Source organism: Myotis daubentonii, chromosome 3 (assembly GCF_963259705.1).
Source record: "Myotis daubentonii chromosome 3, mMyoDau2.1, whole genome shotgun sequence".
NCBI classification, from domain to species: Eukaryota; Metazoa; Chordata; class Mammalia; order Chiroptera; family Vespertilionidae; genus Myotis; species Myotis daubentonii.
Window position 1 is genome coordinate 1043008 of NC_081842.1, and position 17411 is coordinate 1060418.

Here is a 17411-nt window from a genome sequence, read left to right on the forward strand (position 1 = left end):
GTAATGATGTTTACTTTGAATTTATATTAGTTCACACAAACACTCCATCCATGCTTTTGTTCCGGCCTCCGGTCCAGTTTAAGAACCCATTGTGGCCCTCGAGTCAGAACGTTTGCCCACCCCTGCCCTGGACAAATCCGTGCACCACCCTCTAGGAAACTGCACCCCAACTTGGTAAGAAGCACTTTCCCACCAGCTGAGCAGGCCTGACTCATCTCCCATGGACTGCACTCCACTGCTCACCTCAGGCCGTTTGAGGTTTTATTTTTTGTATTTTATTAAATCCTCACCCGAGGGCATTTTCATTTTTATTTTTAGAGAGAAGGGCAAGGAGAGAGACAGAAAGAGAGAAACACTGATCAATTACTGCTGACGACCAAGATCAACAGTAATTGATACAAATGTGAGGAGTCTGGCAGAAGGCTGACCAGGACTCCTTTGATATTCACAGGGTGAATGCCTACATTTTATTACCTGCTGCTGACTCAATGGCCTAAAGCAAACTCCCCAAGACCTGGCAATCTTACTGTTTGCTAAGCATTACCATTGATATGTCTGTTTGCGTCCTAAAGGGAACTGTGTATTCTAGCTAATAGAAGCAGCTGGGAAAGCAGCAACAGGGAGAACTCCACTTCTTTAGTTGGGCTGTTCTCTGGTTCCCCCGATAATTATAAAAATTAATATTCCGTCTTGTGTGTATCATTTGCGCGTCAGCTCTCCCTCCAAGTCTTTGAACCCGTGAAAGCCACGCTGACCATGGACTCCCGCAAGTTACCTTCCACACACACCCCAGCCGGGGATCGAACCACAACCTGGGTATGTGCCCTGACCGGGGATCGAACCGGCAACCTTTCAGTGCACAAGACAATGCTCCAAACAACTGAGCCACCCCGGCCGGACCCACCAGGTCCGAGTGTTTAGTCCTGTGCTAATGAGGAGCTTCACACGCAGAAAAGCCCACTGCCGGTCCCTGCACAGTCATGCCCAGGTAATGGCACTGCTGTAAGTTTAAGTACCTGTTCACGGCCAAGAGTAATAAAAAGGCCCGGCCAGCGTGGCTCAGTGGTTGAGCGTCCACCTATGAACCAGGAGGTCATGGTTGGATTCCCAGTCAGGGCACATGCCTAGGTTTCGTGCTCGATCCTCAGTGTGCGGCGTGCAGGAGGCAGCTGATCCATCATTCTCTCTCATCATTCACTAGAGGCCGGGTGCACAAATTCGTGCACGGGTGGGGTCCCTTGGCCTGGCTGGTGATTGGGGCCGAACAGGGCCAGCTGGCCACGGGGAGGAACTGGGGGAGGGACCCTGGGAAAGGTTGGCTATGGGTTGGCTATGGGAGCGCACTGACCACCAGGAGCAGCTCCTACGTTGAGCATCTGCCCCCTGGTAGTCAGTGTGCATCATAGCGACCGGTCAACCGGTCATAACTGTCATTTAGGCTTTTATATAGATAGATAGATGTTTCTATCTCTCCCTCTCCCTTCTCTGAAATCAATAAAAAATGTTAAAAAAATAACATAACACCATATATATAGGCACAGCCCTGATGAAACGAGAAGACATTGTGCTGCTCTGGCCAGTGTGGTTCAGTGGATAGAACCTAGGCCTATGGACCGAAGGGTCCCGGGTTCGATTCCAGTCAAGGGCACACACCTCGGTTGCAGGCTCTTTCCTGGCCCAGGTCCTGGTCGGGGTGTGTCTCTCTCCTATGGATGTTTCTCTCTGACTTTCCCTCTCTCCTCTGCTCTATCTACAATCAATGGAAAAATATCCTCGGGAGGACTTAAATAATAAAAATAAATAGAGTGAAAATGAAGACGGCACTGATGAGCCATCTAGTCGGTGAGGACCTCCCAGAGGGTCACGGCCTGTGTGTCCCTCCGGGGCGGCCGGTGCAGGGGCCGGTGGGACCGCCCCGGTTTCCCTTCCGGGGGTGACCAAGCGGGACCCAGAGGTGCTGGGCTGGCTCGGCCGAGCCTCGGAGCAGGTGGGGTTCGGCCCATCTCACAAACGCGGCGGAACCCGGGGCACGGGGTCGGCCAGCAGGTTCCCACGGGCCCAGAGGCGCCGGCGGACCCCGGTGCCGGGAAGCGGAGCTGGGGCGGAGGGGACCCGCGAGGAAGCACGAGTCCCGAGTCCTGCGGCTCCGAGACGGCGGCCTGGGAGGGGGCCCCGGCGGAGCTCAGGGGCCTGCAGAGGACCGGCTGCCGGGCGCCCCGACACCCGCCGATTTCCCCACCGGGTGACGCGGGAACCACAGCAGAAACCCCTTCATCGCCCCCGCGCCCCGGCGACCGGACATGACCTTCCACCCCCGCTGAGCACGGGGCACAGCGGCTCGCAGGCCCCATGGCTGCAGCCGCCTGGCGAGGAGCTCCCCAGACCGATGGCCCGGCGAGGAGCCCCCTCAGATGATGGCCCAGCGAGGAGCTCCCCAGACCGATGGCCCGGCGAGGAGCCCCCCCAGATGACGGCCCGGCGAGGAGCTCCCCAGACCGATGGCCCGGCGAGGAGCCCCCCCAGATGACGGCCCGGCGAGGAGCTCCCCAGACGGATGGCCCGGCGAGGAGCCCCCCGAGATGACAGCCCGGTGCCCACCTGCCAGCTCTCCGGCGCTTCCAGGTGCGCAGGCCTCTGCTCTGAGCTGCTCCGCGAGGGAAAGGCAGTTCCGGTCACTCACGCCCCAGGAGTGGGGCTCTCAGGCCCGTCTGGGTGGGGGTGCCCCTGGGACCCCGCAGGCCCACTGGGAGGGCACCCAGGCCACGCACGACACCTGCGGCTCCCCAGGCCCCGGGGAAGCGCATGCGCACTCCCACAGCCACGCGGCAGCCACGCAGAGTGGCCACGTGACCCTCCCTGCGCTGGAGGGTGGGCGTGGCCCGGGTGGTGCGCAGCAGCCAATCAGCAGCTGGCAGAGCAGCAGCACGTGTCCTGGGAGAAAGGGCTGCAGCTGGCAGGTGGCAGGACACGTGCCTGGCCACGGCCACGGCCACGGCCCCACTGCCCCCTCCACCGGGAGGTGAAGGCCGTGGACGCCCACGCCCGCCCCACGGCGGTGCCATCCCTCCCCGGCCACGCCCACCGACCACGGCCACTGACCACGCCCGCAGAAGCTGAGTGCCCACCTGTGAGCCAGGAGGTCCCGGTTGGATTCCGGGTCAGGGCACCTGCGGGTGCGGGTCCACCCCCCATGGGGGGCGAGCAGGAGGCGGCGGTCCATGCGGCCCTCTCCGCATGGATGCTTCCCTCTCCCTTCCCCCCTCCCCTCCGCAGAAATGGATGAAATACATTTAAAGAGAAGCCTGCTCCCACCGCACTGGGTCCAAGCCCGGAAAAGCGTGGCCAGCGGTCGCAGCCGTGACTGTCGCCGTGCAGCCTCCTCCAGCCCCGACTCCCCGCAGCGGCCGGACACGAGGCCACAGGTCTGACCGGGGGCGGCCTGGACAGTCATGGCACCGGGACCCCAGGCCATCACGGGCCCCCTGAGCCTCCAGGCCAGTCTGGACCCAGTCCTGAGCAGTCACTGCCTCCTGGGGGTCCGATGCCCCAGCCCCTCGTCATTGATGTGATGAGCCCTCCGCCAGGGGTCACTGCGGGCAGCTCAGCGGGGCCGCGCAGGGGCAGCATTGGCCTCCCAACCTGGTTCAGGCTGGGCAGGTCCCCGGGGAGCCCCCGAGGGCAGCGGGCCTGCACCCCTCCCCTCCGCCCAGCTCCCTGCTGCTGCCCGCACGGCAGCCCCTGCCAGGCACTGTGCACCCCGCCTGGCTGCCCCCTGCCCGCGTCCACCCAGCCCCCCACTGGACCTCCAGGTGCCCTGGGCTGCATGCACGTGCCCGCCTGGCAGCTCCAAGACTCCGCATGACACCGTCCACCCAGTCAGTATCGGCCCAGTTTGCCCACCAGACGTCCAGCCACGCCCCCAGCCTCTGCCACCGTCTGCACGGGCCCCACCGGGCCCCACCAGGGTCAGCCAGTCCCCTCACCCAGAAACACTGGGGGGCAGAGAGGGGCTGAAGATGCCACAGAAACGACGCACATGGGGCACAAAGGACTGGGGAGGACTCAGCAGAGAGAACATTTCTAAAAGGAGGGGCTCAGGAGGGCGGAGTCTATGCTTTTTATTTAGAAAGAAAATGGACACACCAGCACAGAACAGCAGCTCACAAACCATCCGCACCAAACTGAGACGGGGGAAGGACGGGGAATTCTGGGTTAAAGAACTTCATGAACGTCTCAGAGGTTATTTTCAAATGGCAGCAAGTGACACTTAAGAATTTGCTCTTACCCAGCCTGGGCGGCTCAGTGGTTGAGCGTGGACCCATGAACCAGGAGGTCACCACATCGATTCCAGGTAGGGGCCGTGCAGGAGGCGACCCATCGATGTTTCTTGTTCGTCAGTGATGTTTCTATCTCTCCCTCTTTCTTTCTCTCTGAAGTCAATTTAAAAAAAAAATTTTTTTTAAGTTAAAAGTTTAAGCCCTGACTGGTGTGGCTCAGTTGGCTGAGCATCGTCCCATACACCAAGAGGTCGCGGTTGGATTCCCCATCAGGGCACATACTGGGCTCGATCCCCAGTGTGGGGCTTGCAGGAGGCAGCCAATCTCTCTCTGTGTGTCTCTCTCTCTGTCTCCCTCTCTCTCTCTCTCTCTCTCCCTCTTCCTTTCTCTAAAAAATCAATAAAAACATATTTTTTAAAAGTTTAAAAAGTAAACTGACGAGAAATGAAACTATGTCCACATAGACATGCACGCCAGTGTTCTCAGAGCATTGCTCATCTGATTCCCAGACTGGAAATAAGCTAGTATTGGCCTGTGAGGGCTGTTGTAACAAATACCGCAGAGGGGCTTGCATAACAGAGAAGTCTCAGTCTGGGGGCTGGAGGCCCAAGATCACGGTGTCGGCAGGGCTGGGTCCCTCCGAGGCTGAGGGACCGTCTGCTCCAGGCCCCGCCCCGGCCTCTGCTGGTCCCTGGAGAGCGTTGGTTCCCGGGCTTATAGATGCATCGCCGGTCTCTGCCCACATCTTCACGTGGCCTCCTCCCTGCGTGCGTGTCTGTGTCAAAGCTCTTCATAAGGACACCAGTCACCTGGGTTAGGGGTCGTCCTACTCCGGTGTGATCTCACCTTAGCGAATCGTATCGACAAAACCCTGGTTCCAAACAAGGTCACATTCCCAGGTCCTGGCGGCGAGGACTTCAACAGGGGGTCTGGAGGGGACACAGCTCCACCCATAACAAATCCGAGCGTCCTTCGATGTGCGAGTGGAAAGACCATGTGTGTTCTGTCCATCAGTGGAATCCGCACAGACGCAGGTACCTGCCACAGCCTAGGGCCGTGGTCGGCAAACCGCGGCTCGCGAGCCACATGCGGCTCTTTGGCCCCTTGAGTGTGGCTCTTCCACAAAATACCACGTGCGGGCGCGCACGTACAGTGCGATTGAAACTTCGTGGCCCATGCGCAGAGGTCGGTATTTTGTGGAAGAGCCACACTCGAGGGGCCAAAGAGCCGCATGTGGCTCGTGAGCCGCGGTTTGCCGAGCTGCAGTTTGCCGACCGCTGGCCTAGGGTAACCTCAGAAACACGTGCAATGAAGGAGCCAGATGCAAAAGGCCCCTATTGTACCGTATCATCTCATGGGTAAGAAATGTCCCGAAAAGGCACATTTGTAGAGAAAAAAGCCGATGGTGGTTGCCTAGGGCCTGGGATGGGGGAAGGGATTCAGCCAAAGCCAGCGTGAGGAGAACTGCTGGGCTCATGGAAACGCTCTGAAACTGCATTTTGGTGACGGTCGCCAATGCCATACGCTTACCGAAAAGACCCGCTGAAGTGCACTTGACAGTGGCTGAGTATCTTCATAGTAAATTATATAGTAATAAAGCTGGGGTTTTTTAAAGAAAAAGAAAACTTGGACCTAGCCTGTTGTTCAGTGGTTAGAGCGTCTGAAGGGTCATGGGTTCGATTCTGGTCGAGGGCATGCGCCTGGTTGCAGGCTCGATCCCCAGCCCTGATGGGGGCCCACGGGAGGCAGCCATCCATGTGTCTCTCTCACATCGATGCTTCTCTCTCCCTCTGTCTCTCCGCCTCCCTTCCACTCGCTCTAAAATCAATGGGAAAATATCCTCTGATGAGGATTAAGAACAACAAAGAAACAAGCAAACCTTGTGCGGTGGGGACCAGCAGGGGGTTTGACACGCCTTCCAGCTGGTTCCACTTTACGCCGTTTGCACATCGCTGCTCACAGGGCTTCCAGCCGGAGGGACGGGCGACAGCGTGGAGCACGCTGCCCGCCTGCCGCTCCTGGTTCCCGCCACTCCTGCCCCCCCCCCCCCCCCGGCTGCTGCCTCCAGGGCCCAGAGGGAGGAAGTGGCCGGCTTTACCCGCCGCACAGCGTGTGTGTCAGGTCTGATGTAGAGCCCAGACCTCACAGTGACCCGGGCTCAGACCCAGGTCCAACCGGACACGTCGAGCTTGACATTCTGAGGTTCCTCAGGCACCCCACGTGCACCCTGTTCTGAACTGAGCTCTCTACCCCTCGCCTTGCTTTCCCGGTGAACGGGACCACCATCCACCCAGTCGCGCAAGCCCCCGAACCCTGGGGGCTCACTTTGCCCCCGGTGCCCCCCAGTCTAGGTGGCCGCTGAAGCGTGAGGTTCCATTTCCAGTATCTCCCCTTTTCTGCAGTCATGGCATTGGGCCCGGACCTTACCATGTCTCCCCCTGGCCCCTCTGCCTCTGGTCTCACCCCACCCTGTTCAGGCCCCCCTCCGCCCCTCTCCCCCCCACATCCTAGGAATCATCTGGAAGCTGAGCCGTCGGGCACTCCCTCCCGGACGCCCCTGGTGGCTCCTCACTCCCAGCAGGAGCAACAGAAACGGGCCGTGCTGGTCTCATCAGATAAAGGCCGTTGTCCGCACCTGCGAGGCCCCGGACCTCCACCGAGCCGAGGCTGGCACGGCTCCAGGGGGCACACAGCTGGCCCTGATGAAAGACTGCAATTCCTTACATTTTAATTCAATTTATTTTCTCACATTAAAAATAGAAGTACCATGTGATCCAGCAATTTATTGGGAGAAAACAAAACCGGTAACTTGAGAAGATACAGGTATCCCCACGTTCAGAGCAGCATGATTTACAAGACATGGTCTCGGACGAGGGGCGCTCACGGCTCCGTCTGAAAGAGGAGCAACCCCCTGGCCCAGGGCGACGAGGCTCCGGCCTGGCCCTCACCAGCACTGAAATCCGGCTCTCACTTCCTGAAACCCGAAGAAACCTTGGCCTCGGGCAAAGGCCCTTTGGCCGGCACTGGCAGGCTTATGCAATAGGGCCGCCTGTGCCAGGCTGGAGAGCGCTGGGGGCCCGCGGGCACTGCCGCAGCAGGCGTGCACCTGGGGGTGATGCCAGGTGTGGGCTGTGTATCGCTGACCGAGAACGCCTTAGAGTTCAAGGGTCCAAACGCACAAACACACAGCCTCCGCCTTGGCCCGCTCTGGCCTTGGATTAGGCCTCCGTGTCTCCCAGCCTCACCACTGCTCCAGCCTCCCGGCCTCCCTGCCTCCCGGCCTCCCTGCCTCCCTGCCGGGCTGGAGGGCCGGGCGCCTTGTGTGGAAGGGTGGGTGTGGGGGGGTCGGATCTCCCAGAGTACGGAGGTCACGTCAGCAGGCCCCGCGCCTCCTCTCCACGCTTCTTCCAGGACCCTTGCCCCTCTCCCCTTCTGAGCCGAGCAGCTTGTCCCCGGCCTGCACGTCACTGGGCATGAGCAACACCTGCTGGGAGTGGGAGGTTTCCGAGTGAGGCCCAGACCAGTGGCCTCAGGGCGGCCTGGGGAGAGAGGAAGGCCAGTCCCGGCTCCCACCCAGACCCACTGAGTCAGAACCACGGCAACCTTGGCTGCGGCCGCCTCCAGGCTATTGCACGGGGGGGGGCGGGGGGCAGGTCAGCACCTTTGTTTGTTTTTCAGGCACAGCCTGTGGGACAGAAGACAAGTCTCCTCCCCTTACCCTCCCCCCACCCCCGGGTTTGTCAAAAGCGAGTGTGTGTGTGAGAGTGTGTGTGAGTGTGTATGTGTATGGGGGGGCAAGGGGAAAGGGGGTGGATTCTCACTCGAAGCTGCATTTTGCAGACAAATGCTTATTGTAAAAACAATTCTAAGGGAAGAACATGAAGGTTTGATTCCTACTCCCCGAAGGCACCCCCAGGCCCTGGACAGCTTTCTAGCGGCTTCTGAGCCCACAATCCCGTTTATGCGTAAAACACACTCACACTCACACTCACACACACACTCACATACACTCACACACACACACACACACTCTCACACACACACACTCTCACACACACACACACACACACACACTCACACAGTCACACTCACACACACTCACACACTCTCACACACACTCTCACACTCACCCACACGCACACACACTCACACACACGCACTCACCCACACTCACACTCACACACTCTCACACACACTCACACTCACACACACACTCACACTCACACACACGCACACACACTCACTCACACACACACACGCACACACTCACGCACACACTCACCCACACTCACCCACACACACACGCACACACACACACACACTCACACACACACACACTCATACCCCCCAGCGGTGCCTTGTCCTGTGGGCTGTTCCTGAAGGAGCAGCAGGTGGGAGGCGGCCACCGGGACTGGTCAGGAGGCTGCGGCTGGGAACACGGGAGGAGGGCGTTTCGGGTTTGAGAGTCAAACGGGGAGTCACCGCCGAGCGACACCAGGGCGCCGGGGGCTGACTCCGCCTCGCCGGGCGGGCGGGACCCTCAGCAGCCAGGCCCACCAGCCGAGCGGGGCGGCACTGACCGCTGGCCCGCGGTCTGTCGGGGTGAATTAGATGGAAGGATCCCTTTTATTTTGTCAGATCGGCGAACAGCACATGGCCGGTGCCCGCGGGACTTCAGGGCGGGGTGTGCCGCGCGGACGAGGCCGGACACGGCCGCCCGGGGTGACCGCGGTCTGCAGGCCGGGCCCCTGTCCCGGGTCCTCCCCGCCGGGCCCTGAGCAGCCCCGGGGGTGGGGGCGGCGGGAGCTCAGGCTCAGGCTCAGCCGGTGGGTCCGTCACTGCGGCCCGACCAGCGCCCCGTTCCGTCCCGCCCTCTGCCCCGCGGGTGTCACGAGCTGCGGGGGGGAGGGGGGGGAAGAGCGGAGCTGTGGGCCCACGGAACCACGTGGTTCCGATGGCGGCCTCCTGCGCAGGAGGGAAAACGGGAGGAACAGAACCCCCCAGGTGCTACTGGACACTTTCCAGACCCGGTGGCCGAAGGCCGGGGCCGGGCCGCCCTCGGGGCCGGGACCGCGGGTCACAGCGTCGGCGAGAGACGGCGCTTCCTTCCCGGTCCCGGGTCCGGGCCTGCGGGGGGGGGGGGGGGGCAGAGGGCGGGGCTCTCGCGCGCCGTGGCCGCGCCCCCGTCGCCGTTCTAGGCCAATCGCGTCCCTGGGCCTCCGCGGGGGCGGGCTCAGCGAGTGGGCAGTGATTGGCTCCGGGCCAGGGGGCGGGGCGCGGGCCCGGCCTATAAGAGCCCGCGGCGCCGTCGCCCTGCGTCGGCGTGTCCTGCGGCGTCTCCCGTCCTCGTCCGCCCGGCGCCCGCGATCATGGCGACCAAGGCCGTGTGCGTGCTGAGGGGCGACGGCCCGGTGCGCGGCACCATCCACTTCGAGCTGCAGGCAAGGCCGCCCCGCCGCCCGCGGTGCTGAGTCACCGGCGAGCGTGGCGGGACCGCGGGCCCCGGAGCGAGGGAGGAGGGAGGAGGGAGGAGGGCGGAGGGAGGGAGGAGGGAGGAGGCCGGGGCCGCAGCCTCGGAACCGCCCCGCCCTCCCCGCGGGGCCGCCTTGCGCCCTGGAGCCCGGGCCGCGGTGGCGCAGCAGGTCCCGTGGGCCCTCGGCGACCGGAGCCGCCCCCTCGCGCAGGGCCGGCCGCCGGGACCGCTGCGGGGCCGCCCGCGGGGAGGGCGCCCGGCGCTCAGGGTCAAGGGTCGTGACCTCCCGCAACCTGCGGCGCGGCCCCGGGAAGCGCTGACCCCGCGCCCGCTGCTCCCCGAGCCGGAGCCGAGCAACTGCACCGCCGGGCCGCTGCGGGCGGGGGGGACCGTGTCTGCGGGGCGTTCGCCTCCGCCGCGGCCCGGAGCGCGGGGACGGCTGTCGGTGCTGGCGGAGAGCGGGGCGCGGACGGCGGGAGGCCCCGGTGCCCTCCCCCGGTTCTCCGACACCCGGACCTGAGGCTGCTCCACCGACGGGCGCCTCCGAGGTGGCGGGAGACGGGCCTCGGCCGGCCCCGTATCCCCGGGGGAGGTGCTGCTCACCCTCAGCGCCGCAGGGCGCGGGCAGGAAGGGGCCCCGCCCGGAGAGGGGCCCGGCCGGCGGAGGGTTCGGATAAAAAGACGCGAGTAGAGTCCGTTCCACGAGGCTTCCGGCCCGGGCGGCGGGAGAGGGTCTGGGGCGCCGCCTGCGACCTGCGGGCCGCGCTCCCTCCGCAGGGTCTGCAGGCCCGGGCGGCTCCCGCGGTTGGACCGGATGGTGCTGTGTCCAGGGCCAGACCCCGCCTGCCTCCCCTCTCCTCGCCCAGGACCCGCGGGACGCCGGGCTGAGGTCTGGCCTCCACCCCCCGCAGCAGCCTGGCCCCGCCTTCCGGGGGTGCTGGTCCCCGATAACGGCCTGGGAGGCCAGATAGGCGGCGGGTCCACCGGCACCAGCTCCCCGGGTGGGTCTGTTAAGCGTACAGTTTGTTTCCCAGTTTCTTTTTTTTTTTTTTTCTTTTTTTTTTTAAATATATTTTATTGATTTTTTACAGAGAGGAAGGAAGAGAGATAGAGAGTCAGAAACATCGATGAGAGAGAAACATCGATCAGCAGCCTCCCGCACATCTCCTACTGGGGCTGTGCCCACAACCCAGGTACATGCCCTTGACCGGAATCGAACCTGGGACCCTTCAGTCCACAGGCCGACGCTCTATCCACTGAGCCAAACCGGTTTTGGCTTCCCAGTTTCTTTAAAGCAGCATTTTCCCCTGTAAGGCCAGACCTCGGAGCGGTTAGATCTGCCCCGGAGCCATCCTCGGCCAGGGCAGCCCCTGCGCCCCACCTGGGTGACGGGCTGGATGGAGGCGCGCCCGGCTGGGCCCCTGCGCCCCGTGGGTCCCTGCGCCCTGTGGGTCCCTGCGCCCCGTGGGTCCCTGTGCCCCGTGGGCCCCTGTGCCCGGGCGTCCTTTATCCAGGAGACAAGGCTCGGAGGAACCTGCCCCGGTTTTCTTCCTGTGCTTTTGATAACTGTGTTTTGGGGATAACATTCACACGTGAACTTTTCCAAAATTAAAGCTTGTCTTTAGAAGAATCGTAGTCTGCTTTTTTTTAAGGAAGCAGAAAAGGGTAGCAGTTACCACACTGCTTGATTGGCACATCCTGCTGGTCCCGTGGAAGGTCAGGGGTGAAGGCTGACGGTAACGGTGCGGAGCCCGTGTGTTCAGTTGTCGGGATTCCTCCCGCTGGGAGGGCGGCCCGTGCTCTGTTTGCCGAATGGAGCGGTGCGTGGAGAGAGCACGGTGCCAGCTGGGCTGTGCTCAGGTCTGGGTATCCGTCGGATGTGATCACATGAGCTCAAAAGCCTTCCAGAGGGAACAAGAGCGTCTTCAGCCCTCGCCCGGGGCAGGCTCTGCGGGTCTCCAGGCCCCGTGAGGTGCTCTTGGCGCGGTTCTGCCGGGCCTTTTCCACGGCCCGGGTCATGGCGCCGGCGGCAGAACCAGGTCAGCACCCCCCCCCCCCCCCCCCCGTGGGGTAGAGCTGACTCAGTGTCCCCCTCCCTTAGGACACGGTCTCAGACTTGTGCTTCTCTCTGGATACAGGGAAACGGGAAGGTCAAGGTCTCGGGCTCCATCAGAGAGCTGACGGAGGGCGAGCACGGCTTCCATGTCCACCAGTTTGGAGACAACACACAAGGTGGGTGTGTGCGGGCCTGGGGGGCGGGGCGGGGGCGGGGGCGGGGCTGGCGGCCAGACGCTTCCCAGCCAGAGACGGGCTGAGCAGGGCCCTTAGACCAGTCACCCTGGCGATAGGGGTCAGCCCAGGGCTTGGCCACAAAACTGGTTTTTGACTCTTAATTGTGGAAAGGAAGGGGAGGGCTTTGTTATTTTAGATCATGACTGTCTAGAGCAGCGGTTCTCAACCTGTAATGATAGATGTGTTTTCCGATGGTCTTAGGCGACCCCTGTGAAAGGGTCCTTTGAACCCAGAGGGGTTGCGACCCACAGGTTGAGAACCGCTGTTCTAGAGGGTGATGAGTAATGAGCAGATTTGATCATTTGGTCAATTTCAAAATTTCTGAGGGTGCTTGTTGGCTTCCCTGCCTCTGCTCTGGGAGGCCTGGCTGTGCTCGCATCGCTGTGCGGCCCGGGGGCTGGTAGAGCATGAAAGGGAGCACAGGCGCCAGTCAGGTCATCAGAGAACTGGGGCGCGGTGGCTTCAGCTGCAGGAACGCGGTGCAGCAGCCGGGGTGGGGTGGGCGAGCTGTCCTCACAGAGCGCGGCCCGAGGTGGTCTGAGGCCCGAGTGCTGCCGGGAGCCGTGCCGCCTGAGCTGGCGAGGCCGCCCGCCCTTGGGTACGGGGCCACGGGCAGGAGAGCCTCAGGTGTGCTGCTGGGCTGGGCTTCGTAGTCCAGGTTTCCTGCCGTCGTCCACACCAGGGTCACACTCGTCGTCCACACCAGGGTCACACTCGTGGGGACTTCAGAGCCATAGACGCGCAGGCCAGGGCCTCTTGCTTTACGGGTGGAGAAGCTCACACCCAGAGCAGGTGTGAGCGTGACGGGCACAGGGAGCTGAGCCCTCGTCCCTCCTGCCCGGTCTGCTCTCCACGAACTGGAGGGCGGCATGTTTTCTGTTTGAGGGCTTAGCAATGACGTTTCTTCGTATAATGTATTTTGGAATTTTGCTTCATAATTTAACTTTTGTTTTGTTTTTGTAACTAGGCTGTACCAGTGCAGGTCCTCACTTTAACCCCCTGTCCAAGACCCACGGCGGGCCGCAGGACGAAGAGAGGTGGGCGCCTGCGGACCGTGGGGTGGGTGGGTGGGGGGCGCACTCCTGCGGACTGCGTACAAGAAGCGGGGCTCCCCTGCCACCTGCTGGGAGACAAGGAGCTGACACATGGGGACATTAGAGCCATTGGGTCTGTCGTGTTTACTGAGGACAGAGCCAGAGCGCACAGGCGCCAGAGAGAACTGCAGGTGACCGTGCTGCCCGCAGTAACCACGCAGTAACCACACACGCTCGTCTGGAGATGGGGAGCTTGGTGGTGAAAGTCCCTGAGGCTCCATGCATATGTTTTCGAGAGCCTCAGGGAAAGAGGTCAAGGACCAGGATTTGTTTATTTTGGGGACAGAGGCCTGGGGCAGAGCTGCTTAGTCATCCAAGAATGGGCAGTAGGGCCTGGGACAGTGATGGCGAACCTTTTGAGCTTGGCGTGTCAGCATTTTGAAAAACCCTAACTTAAGTCTGGTGCCGTGTCACAAATAGAAGTTTTTTGATATTTGCAACCATAGTAAAAAAAAAAAAGATTTATATTTTTGATATTTTATATATTAAAATGCCATTTAACAAAGAAAAATCAACCAAAAAAATGAGTTCACGTGTCACGTCTGAGACGCGTCATAGGTTTGCCATCACGGGCCTGGGAGCTGCAATGTCCTGTCAGTGCCTGAGAGCAGAGGTGCCCGCCAGGACTCCTCGGGCTGACACCTGCCTGTTTTTATTTCATTGTTATTATTTTAAAACTAGAGGCCTGGTGCACGAATTTGTGCACTGGTGGGGTCCCTCGGCCTGGCCTGCAGGGATCAGGTGAAACCAGCAGTCCAACATCCTCCCGAGGGGGTCCCAGAGCGCGAGAGGACACTCCGCAAAGTTGCTGTCACTCGGCAGCTCCTGCGTTGAGCACCTGCCCCCTGGTGGTCAGTGTTCATAGCTACGAGCCAGTCGGCCGGTTGCTTAGGCTTTTATGTAGATACTAGTGGCCCGGTGCACGAATTTCAGGGGGAGAGGGATGTGCCTCAGCCCGGCCTGCACCCTCTCCAATCTGGGATCCCTCGGGGGATCTCTGACTGCCGATTTAAATTGGCAGTCGGACATCCCTCTCACCATCTGGGACCGCTGGCTCTTAACCGCTCAACTGCTCCGCCTCCTGCCCCCACTGGCTTGATCACCCCTAACTGCCTTGGCCCTGTCACCATGGCTTTTGTCTGGAAGGTCTCCTGGTCTAATTAGCATATTACCCTTTTATTAGTATAGATATTTTTATTGATTTCGGAGAGGAAGAGAAACATCAATGATGAGAATCATTGATTGGCTGTCTTCTGCATATCCCCCACTGGGGACTGAGCCCTCAGCACAGGCATGTGCCCTTGACCGGAATCAAACCTGGGACCCCTCAGTCCGACGCTCTACTTACTGAGCCAAATGGGCCAGGGTGGGCTTATGCCTGTTTAGAGAGCCGAGCCTGCTGCCTAAGTGGTTCCTGTTTGATCTACACTGTGTCCACCTCTCAGCCCAGCTGTGTCTGACCCCGTTCACACTCTGTTCCTGAACCACCCTGATGCTTGCTCCACGCTAGGCATGTCGGGGACCTGGGCAACGTGACGGCAGGCCCGGACGGTGTGGCCAACGTGCTCATTGAGGACTCTGTGATCGCGCTCTCGGGAGACCATTCCATCATTGGCCGCACACTAGTGGTAAGTGTTCGCGTGGGAAGGACGTGCACGTAGCTTCGTGGTAAATGCCACAAAACCAGTGGCTCCTAACAGTCAGGCGTGGATCTTTCACGAAGAGTCCTGGTTCTTAAGGGACCACATACTGGCACCTTGGGCTCCGATGAGCAAAGGCTGCAGGGAAGAGGAAGGAGCACTGGGTCAGTGCTGAGATGAGGATGAGGGCGTGTGGCAGGTCGCCATGGCCGGACCCTTCCCGTCGAACAGTCAGTCTCGGGCCGGCCCAGGGTGGCCCTCATTCACGCCTGCGTGTAGATGGTCAGCCGTGTTTAGCCTGGGAAGCAGTGCCTGGCCTGCACAAGCGTGAGGTACAAGCATGAGGACAGCGGCCTCGGTGGTCACCTCAGTGGTGAGAAGCAGGAAGTGTCTGGATGTCTGAGGAGAGAACCTTCAAGCCCGACCTTCAAATGGTTGAGCTGTTTTAAGGGTTACTCTCATTTATTGGCTACCGTCACGGGGTTCTGATGATTTTTTTGAAGGGGTTCACGTGAGCTCCTGCTTTTTCAAAGCAATTTATGCTGCACAGGAGGGACTGCTGGGAGGGCCGGCCGCACTGGTGGCCGCAGCGGATGACTCGGGTCTCAGTGGTTCATCCCAGTTAGAAGTAACTGATGCCTTTGCATCAAGAGAAAGCTGGGCAGCTGCTATTTCTGTTACTAGGTTAAACATTAGTCTCTTTCTACCAGGTTCCTGTGACGTGTTACTCTCTAATACTGAGCGGTCCTTTAGAAGTCTGGGTGTTTGGGGGGAGGTGTGGTTACGTATCGTCCTGTTACATGGTCTCCATGTCTTCCAAGGTCCATGAGAAGCGAGATGACCTGGGCAAAGGTGGGAATGACGAAAGCAAGAAGACGGGCAACGCCGGGAGCCGCCTGGCCTGCGGGGTGATCGGCATCACCCAGTGAACGTCCCCTGGGCGTGTCTGCGGCCTCAGAACGCCTGTTGTCTCCTAGTTGTAGAAGTTTCACTGATAAACATTAAACACTAACCTTCAAAGTGTAATTTGTGTCTTTTTTAAAAACTGCTTTAAGTTCCTGTAATGTGACTTATGATCACTGGAAGATTTGTATGATTGTGTCAATCTCATTCCATTAAAATGTCTGTTTCAATGATGGTTGTATTTCCCAGACTTAATCACATGTGGTTGTTGCCACTGAATTGTCGAAGTTCCTTGTGTTCTTCCTCAGACCTGTAATGAACAGGCCCCCCGACAGCGCTGCGCCTGGAGCCCGCGGAAGGCCCAGGTGGGCTGTAAACTAGCTGGTCCGCACGAGCCCAAGGGGACACGTCGCGGCGAGTCTCTGAGAACCCCACGCTGACTGCTCACAGCTGCTCTCTGAGCAGAGCCTGACGGGCTTGGATCAGGGACAGGGATGCCGTCCTGGCGGCGTCGGGGGAGGTGGGGCTTCCCCTGCAAGTACATTTACTGTAAAGCTGGGTCCTGTGGCTGAGCCTGTAACTCGGCGACACTGCAGGGCAGCGAGGGCGTGGTTGCCCACTGAGGCGACGTCACCTACCGTGAGCATCTGGTGACGATACAAGCGGCAGCGGCGCAGTCGGCGTTCAGAGGAGCCCTCTGAAGAGCCGGCTGTGGCACGGGGGCCACGGATGTGGCTTCATCTGCTTCTCTGCGTGAGTTTCGTTCCTGTGAGCGCGAGCTCCTAAAGGAAACGTCCGCCAAACTCAGGTTCCCCTGGATGAGCTGTCTGTCAGTTGAACATTGTAAAATACTTGTGGTAGCAAAACAGAAATGAGCTACCGTTCTGAGTGGTTTTAAGTATGTGATGTACTTGGAAAACGTAGATCATTAGGAGGAAAAGCTAATTCAGAAAAAGGCAGTTTTCAAAGCTAAAGTAGGTGAATAACAGGCTCAAATGAGTGGTCACCTGCTGTCGGGCAGGGAATGTCAACAGTTTCACAAATGCAGGAGGGATCCCAACACGGACTCCCCGTGACCAAGGCCTCGAGTGGACGTGCCACCACGATTGGGACTTGGGAGGGTTGTCGTGTGTGAATCGGCTGGTCTCAAGCTTCCAACTGGAAACAGGCTGCGAGGCCTGGAGATCGGAGCTAAGCAACCGAGGTCCGCTTCTTCCCAGAGCAGCTGGCGAGGACGGGAGCCCAGTGGCCAGCATAAGGCCCAGCCCAGAGAGTGTAGAGCTCACGTCTGCAGAAGCAACAGGATGCGGCACATGACTGGAGGCCCTCCCCAGGATCACCACGGCCTCGCTCAGGGCACCAGGACGCCCGGGCCAGCTCTGCCTGGGGGGGTGGGGGTCGCAGAAAGTTACCTTCCCAGCATGCCGACACGCCAATTTAAACGTGACGAGAAACGCGTCCAGGCCGGGAACTCCGGCGTTGTCACGCAGGGTGGCTTCTGGCGCCGGAGCTGCTAACAGGACAGGTCCTTTCGATGTGGCCTGCACGTCTCCGTGTGATTGTTCCTGGATGACCTACCTGTTTCTCCTAGTTCACAATTTTAACAGAGAGAGAAAAGTACTTCATAGGTGGCAAAAAGTTCAGTCCATCCCTGCCCAGACGAGTTCACAAAACCAGTAGAGAAAGGCAAGGCTCATAGGCAGCCACAGGCTGCATCCAGGTCCTTACACAT

General features: G+C 60.3%; 1 protein-coding gene across 1 annotated transcript; it reads left to right on the forward strand.

Moving 5' to 3' along the window:
- The first annotated feature begins 9559 nt into the window (after nt 1-9559).
- Nucleotides 9560-15802, forward strand: SOD1 (superoxide dismutase 1). Its single transcript, XM_059686311.1, has 5 exons — nt 9560-9718; nt 11889-11982; nt 13010-13079; nt 14647-14764; nt 15598-15802. The coding sequence occupies exons 1-5, from the start codon at nt 9647-9649 to the stop codon at nt 15703-15705; spliced, it is 462 nt and encodes a 153-aa protein (XP_059542294.1). The 5' UTR covers nt 9560-9646; the 3' UTR covers nt 15706-15802.
- Nucleotides 15803-17411: the final 1609 nt, after the last annotated feature.

Excerpts from the sequence above, each read along its gene's own strand:
- SOD1 (XM_059686311.1), top strand. The coding sequence starts at position 9,647 with ATGGCGACCAAGGCCGTGTGCGTGCTGAGGGGCGACGGCCCGGTGCGC. Across the intron at positions 13,080-14,646 it reads GGGCCGCAGGACGAAGAGAG|GCATGTCGGGGACCTGGGCA; the intron begins GTGGGCGCCTGC and ends GCTCCACGCTAG. Across the intron at positions 14,765-15,597 it reads TCATTGGCCGCACACTAGTG|GTCCATGAGAAGCGAGATGA; the intron begins GTAAGTGTTCGC and ends ATGTCTTCCAAG.